General features: G+C 33.7%; 1 protein-coding gene across 2 annotated transcripts in view; it reads right to left on the bottom strand.

Moving 5' to 3' along the window:
* ANKS3 (ankyrin repeat and sterile alpha motif domain containing 3) overlaps positions 1 to 12,092 on the bottom strand; it is a 38,158-nt gene that overhangs the window by 8,520 nt on the left and 17,546 nt on the right. For both annotated transcript variants that reach the window (XM_003761738.4, XM_023497605.2), the window contains 5 exons: positions 10,294 to 10,422; positions 9,132 to 9,244; positions 7,919 to 8,092; positions 5,187 to 5,311; positions 3,775 to 3,916 (listed from right to left, as the gene is read on the bottom strand). In XM_003761738.4, coding sequence (XP_003761786.1) covers positions 3,775 to 3,916; positions 5,187 to 5,311; positions 7,919 to 8,092; positions 9,132 to 9,244; positions 10,294 to 10,422 — 683 coding nt within the window. The remainder of the gene's footprint in view (positions 1 to 3,774; positions 3,917 to 5,186; positions 5,312 to 7,918; positions 8,093 to 9,131; positions 9,245 to 10,293; positions 10,423 to 12,092) is intronic.

Raw genomic sequence — 12,092 nt, 5'->3', positions numbered from 1 at the left:
TATCGTTATTATAATCCTCAGATTGAAATTACCCAAATCTCATGCTGTAGGTACATTAGCATTAATTCTTGGATAAATGAGTATTTCCCAAAACTATACATTTTCAGAAGGAAGGCCAAAAGCCAAAAAATGTTGGCTTCAACTGTCTTCACTATATCAAGACTAACCTGTTTTCCATATAATCTTGCAGTTCCATTTTAGATAGTTAATGCTGATCTTATCCCTTGGCTAATGATAAGGCCACATGTAAATAAACACACCATTCCTCATGTACAATTATATAGAAAAACATTTTTTTTCTTATATTCTCTTCTAATAAAATAGTGTGGTAGAGCAAATAATAGTGCTAGACTTGGAGTAAGGAAGATGGAGTTCAAACCTTATCCCTGATAACCAGTATAATGACTACTAAAGGCAAGAAATTTAACCTCTCTGAGCCTTAGTTTCCTTAGAGAATCTGTCTCAAAGGGTTACTTGTGAGGATCAAATAAGATAATATATTTTATATGCATTATTAGAAACCTTTAAAGCACTAAGCATCAGACGTTACTATTTTTGACATGTAGCCTATGTAATAGAATTTTTAAACCACAATCCACAGAAAATTTGATTACTTTATAAAGCTTTTATTACTGAGTGGTCCCTTTTTTTTTTTTTTTTGAAAACCTATAAAATTTTTTTAAAAGCTGACTTTTTTTTTACAGAAGAGCAAGCCAAAGGAAGAATATTAGCAGAGAAGATCAATGATTCACAAAAGACAACGTCCAGGATGATTCGCAGCAATAAAATCCATTGCCTGGTATCTTTACACAAATATTTAACAATATGAAGAATGAGATCTATTATTTTGTATTAATAAAAGGAAGTAAATTTGACCTCATAGCAGTGAATCTTGATGGATTGTGACTTATAATTGAAATATGGCAGTGGAAGGATATCCCTAATTTTAAAAGAACATGATAAAAATAGATTAATAATAAATAAAGACCATATACTCATGTAAAGAAATCTGTGATCTTGAAGGGAGATAAAAAAAAACATTTGATTGAATATAAATGGAAGAAGGAAGAGAAATTATATGTTATGATAATATATCATATACATCCCTCAATCTGAAAAAGAATATGGACAATAAGGTCCATATTGGCAAGGAAATAGAGTAGTAATGGAGGACTTCAAGTAATAAACATCTGCTAGAGTGTTCTTCCAGATAAGAGCCACTAAGCTGATCAATTTTTGACTTCTTTAATGACATGCTTTCAAAAAGCAGAATAAGTGATGAAAAGGAGTGCATTTTGGACCTGATTGGTATAACAAGAAGGGACTACAAATCACTATTGATCAGAGAAATGCAAATTAAGACAACTCTGAGATACCACTACACATCTGTCAGATTGGCTATGATGACAGGAAAAGATAATGATGAATGTTGGAGGGGATATAGGAAAACTGGGACACTGATACATTGTTGGTGGGACTGTGAATGGATCCAAACATTTTGGAGAGTGATTTGGAACTATGCTCAAAAAGTTATCAAACTGTGCATACCTTTTGATTCAGCAGTGTTACTATTGGGATTATATCCCAAAGAGATCCTAAAAGAGGGTAAGGGACCCAAAAATGTTTGTGGCAGCCCTCTTTACATGAACTGATATGAAATGAACTAAGCTAAGTGTGAAAGCTAATGTGAAAAGCTAAGTGAAATGAACAGAATCAAGGGATCATCATTCATGGCAACAAGAAGACTATACAATGATCAATTCTGATGGAAATGGCTCTCTTCAACAATGAGATGATTCAAACCAATTCCAATTGTTCAATAATGAAGAGAAATCAGCTACACCCAGAGGGAGAACTATAGGAAATGAGTGTGGACGTTAACCCAGCATTTCCACTCTTTCTGTTATTGTTTGCTTGCATTTTGTTTTCTTTCTAAGGTTTTTTTTTTCCAGATCCGATTTTTCTTGTGCAACTAGATAACTGTATAAATATGTATACATATATTGGATTTAATATATACTTTAACATATTTAACATGTAGCCATCTAGGGAAGGGGGTGGGAAGGAGGGAAAAAATTGGAACAGAAGGTTTTGCAAGGGTCAATGTTGAAAAATTACCCATGCATATATTTTGCAAAAATTAATTATTTTGGGGGGGAAAAAAGAAAAATGTTTTGTATGATTATAGAGTCTAATGTATATAAAAAAATAAAATTATATTTTAAAAATACATAAATACCAATATAGCTGTGTATAATTATTTAAATAATTGTCAAAGAGGATGCTGGAATGAATAATGTAAGGTAAGCTGGGTAAGATTAAAAAGTTTGCTTCAAGAGAAGATTCTATAGCAGTTTTTAGGGGAAAAAAATTACCCAAACCAGTAATGGTGATGAAAGAATACCATGGAGCTATATAGCTATCAAGCACAAGTAGCTATGAAGAGAAGATAGGCAGGTACTTAGTGGGTCAATTGAAGATACAAGCCTAAAGGCACATTTTCCCAAGCCTGAAAAGTATTTACTTGGTTTTCTTACAAAAACAAACAATAGCAACTTGGAGGGACCTTAGAAATGTCTTTTCTTTCATTTTATAATTTGAGAAAATTGAGGCCTTAAAAGAGGTACTTGCCCAAAGTCACACAGGTATGATGTAGCAAAGCCAGTTCACCTGACTCTAAAGCCATCATTTATCACTCTACATAATGCTTCTCTCAGTTTGGATTTTAGTTAGGACCCACTAATCCATTTAATTCTCACTGACAAGTTCGGAGTGATTTGAAACCCATATTCTCTTTTTTGGGCAAGTTCATATGTTCACTACATGTATTATGAGAAATAGCTGTCATATTCCAGAGAGCACCTGCTCAGAGAAAACTGGCTGAATTATTCATTGAATGACTGATTAACAATAATTCCTTGCCTTGCTGAGAAGAAAATAAACAGCAACATTCTGCATCAAGAGCAAAAGAGGCAACCCAAGAATTTCAACTCTAATTGCCTCTATTAATAAGGTCAGAACTAAATTTTCCAAATGTTCTCATTTAGCAGCACAATGGAGCTAGAAGACGATCTTGGCCCCACATTTTCTGTTCTCTAATTCTAAACCTCTGAAATGCCACTACGAAATGATCATAGCCATTCCTGAATTTAACCTTTATTCCTATAAGAATGAACAGCTGTTCTGGGCAAATCACTTAAACCCAATTGCCTCGCCAAAAAAAATTAAAAAATGAATGAACTGAAGGACAGAATAGGGCTACACAATGAATGCTCAAATACCTCTGAGAAAGCTACAATTAAACCAATCTCAGTGGATGGGTATCTATTTTATTCTACAAAACTTTTAGGTATAACTATTCCATAATTTCTTTGGTGATCTATTTCTAATCCAGTCAGATGTTTTCCTTCTATTCAATTTAAATAACTTCTATGACCATATAAATACTTTTTTTTGATAGAAATATGATCTTCCTTAGTTCTTCATCATGACCTTTCTTCATCAGGTTAAATAACCTCAACTCTACTAATCTATAACCCTATTTAAAAAAACCCCAAACCTTCCTAATCTCTCTTAAAACCTTCTCCGTATTTTGCATCTCCCTCTTAATTATGAGCCCCAAATTAGGCCTAATATCTTGATAAGGCAATGACTATTTATTATCTATATGTATAAGCTAATATGGAGCTCTTATGTTTTGTGGTGTTTTTCCTTTTAAAAGACAGTAATACTATACTGTACCTAACTACATTTCTTTATCATACTCACACATACTTTGTGTAGCTGAATGGCCAGTTCCTGCATTTCAGCTTCAAGTCGATCTGCATAGGCCAGCTCCAGAGCATCACTGGGTGGGCGGGCATTACTGTGCCATCGAGCAATGGCAGAAGTCATCTTGCGCTTGGGCCCAAACAAACTGCAGATGTAGAATAAGAGGTAAACAAATCATAATAAAATATAAAATATATTATGATACAAAAATATTTAAAATAAATAAATCATATCAGCATGTGTCCCTATCCCTTTGGAAATATCTTTCCCTACTTGGTTTTTTATGGCAGTCCCCACAATACATGATCACCTATGCATGAATCCAATTATCTTGAACTGAAGTGAAAAATAAACATATATAAAAAAGTAACAATTGTTTCTAAAAATATATTTTTATTAATATGCTGTTTTTATGTTATCTATATTCCCAATGTATCTTCCCCCACACCTCCCAGAGAATCATATCTTATAACAGAGAAGAAAAAAAAAAAACAATTTCAGCAAAAGTAGTCAACAAATCAAAACAATTTAACATTATATGTAGCATCCCCCCAGTTTCCTGTCTCTGCAAAGAAACATGGAGAAAACACCCTTCATATCTCTCCTGAAGCAGTTGGATTCAATTACTTTATTGCTTTTTTCATTTGTATTGGAGTTGTGTGTTTTGTTCTTCTCACAGTACTTCATTCTTTATCAGTTCATAAAAGTTTTTCCAAATTTTTTTTAATTCTTCATAGCAGAAAAGAACTAAAAGCAAAGAATAGATACCCAAATACTGGGAAATGGCTAAGCAGGTTATAGTACATGAATATTAAGTGGTATATTATTGCAACAGAAGAATTATGTAAATAAAGAATTTGAAGAAATTTGGGAAGACTTTTACAGACTGATGCAGGTGGATAAGCAGAAAAACAATGATCATAATAAGGTAAACGAAACCAACACTAAAAGACTTGAACTCTGATTAGTGTAATGTCTAATAACTACAGTGCTATGAGAGTGAAGCAAGCTTGCTACCTCTCTGCCCAAAGATGGTGAACAATAGGTATGGAATGAAGTTCATCTCTGCAGATGTCATCTTCAATTGGTTAATTTATTCTGTTTGACTATATTAACTGTTTACAAAGTAAGGTTAGGGGCTTAGGGTGAGGAAAATCAGGGACAGTGACTTATAAAGAAAAAAGAGCCACAAAAAAACTTATTTTAAAAGAAACTGACAAAACTTGCATGGTGCCTACCACCACCTACCTAGTTCTACTCAAATATAATGTTTCACTTAATGAATAGTTAAGCTGCTCTGGAAAGAGAGATATGCTCATTTCTTTTAATTTTGGGAAGTAAGAATGAAATTTACTCTGAGTATCTTGGCCAAAACAAGATGGGGAAGAAAACCCACAAATATTTCCCATACTCACGTAATGCCTATTTCTTTCAGATCACTTTCTGTAAGGGTCAGAAAGATACGGAGGTCCACATCCTGTTCTTCAAAAACTTGCAGGTATTTCAGACACCCAATCTGCTCCAGAAGAGTTGCAAGGTCCTGGGATCCATTCAACCAAAAATGAAGAGGAAGAAGAGATATCATCCCTAAAGAAAAGCGGCTACATGAAAAGTCAGTAACTGCATAATCAGGTTAGACCATAAGCCAAAGCTACTTTCCGATGAGGGAGTTTAAAGATTAATGTGAGTCAGGAATTAACTTGGATATGTGCAGAGAAACAAAGTATATACAAATAAGAAAACATTTGGGGACCTCCAAGCATTTCTAATTTAGGAATGCTGGGGACATGGAGAAGAGAATGCCAGACTGAAACAGTTGCTTAGACTCATAAGAATGTCCCAAAATTGAAAGCAGGGACACTAATACATTGTTGGTGGAATTGTGAATACATCCAGCAATTTGGAACTATGCTCAAAAAGTTATCAAACTGTGCATAACCTTTGATCCAGCAGTGTTACTACTGGGCTTATATCCCAAAGAGATTTTAAAGAGAAAGGGACTTGTATGTGCAAGAATATTTGTGGCAGGTCTCTTTGTAGTGGCCAGAAACTGGAAACTGAGTGGATGCCCATCAATTGGAGAATGGCTGAATAAATTGTGGCATATGAATATTATGGAATATTATTGTTCGGTAAGAAATGACCAACAGGATAATTTCAGAAAGGCCTGGAGAGACTTACATGAACTGATGCTGAGTGAAATGAGCAGGACCAGGAGATCATTATATACTTCAACAACAATACTATATGATCAATTCTGATGGACATGGCCATCTCCAGCAATGAGATAAATCAAATCAGTTCTAACAGAGCAGTAATGAACTGAACCAGCTACACACAGCGAAAGAATGCTGGGAGATGACTATGAACCATTACATAGAATTCCCAATCCCTATATTTTTCTCCACCTGCATTTTGGATTTCCTTCACAGGTTAGTAGTACAGTATTTCAGTCCAATTCTTTTTGTACAGCAAAATAACTGTTTGGACATGTATACTTATATTGTATTTAATTTATACTTTAACATATTTAACATGTATTGGTCAACCTGTCATCTGGGGGAGGGGATGAGGGGAAGGAGGGGAAAAATTGGAACAAAAGGTTTGGTAATTGTCAATGCTGTAAAATTACCCATGCATATAACTTGTAAATAAAAAGCTATTAAAAAAAAAAAAAAAGAATGTCCCAAAATTAAAAATATGGTTTTGAGGATTAGACATCTCATTAGGCATGTCTCTATGTTAAACAACTGAGTAAGTGTCCGAGTGGCTAAGTATGTTCTAGGGCATGAAATATACTGGGATAGAGAAAAAAATCTAAAAATGGACAGGTCCCCAGGAGTAGTGGTCCTATATAGAATTTGTCTCAAGAAAATAGGTGCAGATAAGTGGTTCTAGAAGAGGTTTCTTATGGAAAAGTTTTCTGGGTATAACTCATGTTCCTGAGAAGATTTTGTTTTGCCCATTTGTTTCTTTTTCTCTCTCCCAAATATTTCCATTCCGCCTTGGTTCCAATGAGCATTTTTTTTATTGCATGTTTAATATCTTGAACTTTGGAAATTTTATTTCTCCTCTTCTTCACATATTTGATTTTTCAGAGGCAAGTATGAATTCTGTCACTGGCTTCTTTACAGACACAAAGATGTCTAACATTCAATTAGAATTGTAATGAAGGTAAGTGCTACTTTGGGTAAATGCAGAGTCTACCCATTATTGTAGAGAAGAATAAAAACTAATTAGACTAAATTATATGTATATAAATTGGCCATAAAGTCAAAAGACATACCTTTAATTCTGTCCTTGAACTCAGAGTCCTAAAAATCCCTATATACAGCCAAGATACTTACTGCTCTAAAAAAATCCTTGAGATCAAGTTAAAAATAGCCAGGAAAATTCCACAAGAAATCAGAGTGTAGATTTTAAATTGTGAATCAGGCCCAATATACATGATCAGACTTCTGAAATTCTATAAACAAAAATTAAATCCCAAAATTCAGACCATTTCTAATAGGAGACCAAATTTACCAGTGAATTTATTATCACACTCTTTGCTGAGTCTTTCTCACTGGGTCTAATTTATCCCAAATGTTTATGTGCCCCAAATTAAGGCTGCACGCACAAAGCTTATGGAAGATATTTTTGACAAGAGTCATTCAGAGTTATCACAAAGGGACTAAATCTAGCAAAATATTACAGCTATAGCATTAAGCTTCTTCTTTAAATAACAAAAATGTAAATAATGGCCAAATCAGAACTCAAAAAACTAAGACTCCTCAAAGAATTCCTTAAATAGGGTAGCAAAGTAACTTATTCCATCCTATTCCACATTTTTCTGTCATATTATACTAATGGGAAGTTATGAAGCCTAAGGAATAAGAGACTTTTTCTAAGGAAAAGCTGGTCAAAAAAAAAACCAATTTTTTTTTTCTGTTAATCTATTATTATGGAAACTTAAATCTTCATTTGAATAGGAGTGCCAATTGACATTTAACTTTATAAAGAAGCATTTTAAAGCATTAAAAAAAGATGACAACAGCTTTAGTCCTCTCATTTAGAAAAGCAACTATTTTGTTAAGCCAGAACAAGACCAGGGAGGTCCAATTTTCCAATTAAGAGTTAAAAGTAGTTTGTATATCCCTTTTCTTACCTGGGGTCCTGAATAAGTGGGTCTCTCTGGTTTGAAGATGGAACCAGAACTAGGTATCCCAGAGGCTCCACTGCTAGGAGGCCACTGGCTTTCATTGTTGCAATAACGATTCTTAGCCTTTGTGTAATTTTTAGTCTGTTTTCTAACAGAGCTTTTGTGTGAATGATCTGAGTCCTGTAAGGTAAAAGATTTGTGTTTAGAAGAAGGAGGGAAGAATGCCTAAGCCAGGAATAGAAGATGGACTTTTTAATAGTTGAAGCTAAAGACAGATAGTGAGTTTAACAACTAATCAACTTTTTATAATTAAAATAAAACAAAAATAATTGATCCAATAATGATTTGGGGCTCTTTGTTATCACATAATATATGTATATATTACATATTTCATATACACAATATAATGTAATTTAATATAAATGCTTCACTGAATAAAGGAATTCCGTAACACATTAGCTTAGTGCTTCTGACTCCATTGCAAGTTTGTTGATACTATTACCAATCTTCATTTTTACAGTACAGGAAACTAAAATAAACATTCAATTCAAGATTATAAACAGGAAGATCCATAACAATTGAATTCACAAATAAAAAGAGGTATACATGTGTATATTCTACCCCAGGGTTAATAGTGATAACTAGAAAAATTGAATGGTTTTTATCATCTGAATCCAACCCAAGTTAAAGGAAAATGATGTAAATAACATATTCAAGCTCATGTCAAATTTCACAAAATTGATTATGTTAAACGGCAAAGACATTTTAATGTTCCAGAGATAACAACGGGTCTGTGCAATATGACCATTCATAATTTTACACAGTTAAGATTGAAGTCTCTTTCTTAATCTTAAATAGTTCAAGCTAATTCTCATCTTCTTTGCTTATATTGTTCCCTTTAAAATATCCTCCCCCTCCATTCTACCTATCTATAGCTTACCCATTCTTCAAGGCCTGCTTCAAGTCTCCCTTTCTCTTGGAAGCTTTTCCTCCAACCAAGGAAATATTAATATTTCCTTTCCCTAAATTATGATAGAATATATCATCTATGCTACCTAATTTGACACCCAACTACCATCGGATTCCAAATCTTTCACTTTTGTTATCCTCCACAATACTTTCTGGCTGAATGATTGACTCATTTGGAACATTTCAAATTCCTACACAATGTTATGAAAGGATAGAACAGAGAGGAAATGAAAAGAATCAAAATGCTTACCTCATTGCTCTCCAAAGAAGCCTCACTACTGACCCCAAGGGCTTTAGCTAGCCCCTCACTGCTACTACTGCTACTCCTTATGGTTAGTAGATTGGTACAGAATGGATTTTCCTCTAGAAATAGAGGACAATGAATAAAAAGAATGATTGAACAGCCTTCTTCAGAGATCTCTGAAAAACAGAATCCCTATAAAAAGCAAACCAACCAATCCCCTGAGAAATCTGATATATTCCAATCAATGTAAGGTCATTTTAAAATGTGGAACATTGATTGCAATACATGGAAAATATTATGGTATCTCAAATTTGCAAGAATAAAAGGAGTCAATCACTAATAATTCAATACATATAAATAAAATTTATTCTGAGATTCAATCTTATACCAACAAGCCTGGTAAAGATGACAAAAGAGGAAAATGACAAATGTTAAAGGAGCTGTGGAAAAATAGACACAGTATGAATTAATCTATTCTGGAAAGTAATTTGGAACTAGGCCTAAACAATTATAAACTATGTATATCCTTTGACCCAGTGACATCATTACTAAGCCTAGACTGCAAATAAGATAAGAAAAAGAGGAAAAGCATCCATATATACAAAAATATTGATAGCAGCTCTTTTTGTAGTAGTACAGAACAAAAAACTGAAAAGATTAGTTATAGACAAGGAACTTTGTCATGGTTGAATGCTATAAAACACTGAAACAGGGAACTTGTCCAGCATAATATGATATAATCTTCCATGCCAAATGACCTCTTGTCCATCTATTCACATAATTCTAAACCTACTATTTATTGACATGTGAGCCAACCCAGGTGAAAGATTCCTTTATTTCCTCCTCATTTAGAAATAAGTCGCTTTTCTCTTTTTTTTTTGTTGTTCCATTGTGTTAGATGGACTTTTCATGGGATTAAGCCCCATCAAAAACAAAAAACAAACAAAAAAAAAAAAGCTGCTTTAACGCACAGGCTGCTGTTACAAATGATTAATTATTCTTGTATCTCATAGTAAACATCCTCTGTGGAATGCTGAATCCCACAAGCATGGAACTGCAAATTGAGGACTCATCTCAGGAGAATAAAATTTCTTGTATTTATATCTGCCACATAAGCTGACTAAAGTTAAATATTCAATATTTGTCAAAAAACCAAACAGTGCCATACCTCTACTACTGCTGCTTTCCACATCTTGTTCATTGATTGGAGAAGTGACATCTCGATATCGAAGATCTTCCCCTTCAATACTATTCCCTTCATTGTTGTTATTAAAGGTGACATAGCCTTGTGGAGGCTCTATGGATAAGATAGGAGTAAGACATAAACACAAGGCACAGCATTACATCTTTCAAACAAACCAAACCAATAATGTGAAGAAACTTTCTAGAAGGTATTATCAATTTTAAAAGGCACAATGTCTATAAAACAAATTAAAGAACAGTATTACTTCAAGTGGAAAATGATTGGTAACATTTCTGTACACATATGTCCCCAAATCTGAGTGTGTATGCATACTTCTTTTGTACCAGATCTGAGATTTCATTGGTATAAAACTCCTGAGGAGGAAATCCCTTTTATGATTACCTCTCTGACACTCAAGTCTGAGAGAGCTACATGAGACACTAAAATTTATGTGACTTGCCTAGGATTATATACTACAATACCACAAAGACACACACACACACACACACACACACACACACACACACACGCCTTTCTTTCAGTGGGAATACTTCCTTTTGACACATATGATTCAAATAGATTTTGGTAGGATGTACTTATTCCTGTATATCCTCTGATATTTAGATTTATGGTCAACCATGCAAACAGCCACATATCTTTCAGGTAATATTTTAAAAGTTATCAAATTAAATTTTAAAAACACACACACAAGGCTATAGCTTTTAGAGAAAAAAGAAAAAAGCAAACAAGTTCATCAACAAAAAATGAATGAATGAAAACATAAACCTTATTTGTGCCTAGTCCTTAGTAAAGCTGAGAAAGCCTGAGCAGAAAGCTGTTCTGCCAAACAGCTATGCTTTTGAAGCAGAACCATTCCTTGTATTTAAATGCTTAAGATCAGTGGACTTCAGTTTCTCTATATCTCTGTCACCAAGACCTAGTTCAGTGCATGGTACATATTGAGCTCTTAATAATTGATTACTGACTGAATGGTTCTTGTGAAAATGAAGATTCAAACATTTTGGAAAGAACAAACCAAAAGGGAAAAAGCACTATACCAATCTATTCTCATAGCTTAGGCCCAAAAAACAGTCCTTGATACTTCTCTCTCTTCTCACATCCTCAAAATTCTCTTGAAACTAAACATCTTTGGTCATGTACACTTATTGTGTATCTAATTTATATTTTAATGTATTTAACATCTACTGGTCATCCTGCCATCTAGGGGAGGGGGTGGGGGGTAAGAGGTGAAAAATTAGAACAAGAGGTTTGGCAATTGTTAATGCTGTAAAGTTACCCATCCATATAACCTGTAAATAAAAGGCTATTAAATTAAAAAAAAAAAAAGAAAAAAGAAACTAAACATCTCAGGTTTTCAAAATTCAAATATTGACAACATGGTTATTTAACTAGCAACCTACAACAGGTAATCTAGAGAACTCCCACAGTTTCAGAAGAATCTTGTGACAATTCAAATCTTTCAGATTGTAAGAGTTAAAATGACCAATCTGCAAAAAGAGATGAAAATACAAATACCACTCTTCTTTTTCCAGCTGAAATACAAACTGACAGCAGCAAAAATGCCTTAGGTCAATTGATCAGATGAAACACAAAGCAAGAGAAAGGACTTTGTAATGTCTTTCCCTGATTAGCTGGCTACCCTCTGAGATATCAACAAGAAGAAATGTGAAATTGTTACCATTACTATGTTCAGAGAAAATATTTTGAACTTTTAAATTTAGCTGGTAATGGGAAATCACGTAGAAGGAGGGAATAAATTCTCA

Source organism: Sarcophilus harrisii, chromosome 1 (assembly GCF_902635505.1).
Source record: "Sarcophilus harrisii chromosome 1, mSarHar1.11, whole genome shotgun sequence".
Lineage (NCBI taxonomy): Eukaryota > Metazoa > Chordata > Mammalia > Dasyuromorphia > Dasyuridae > Sarcophilus > Sarcophilus harrisii.
This window is presented reverse-complemented; position numbering and strand designations above follow the sequence as displayed.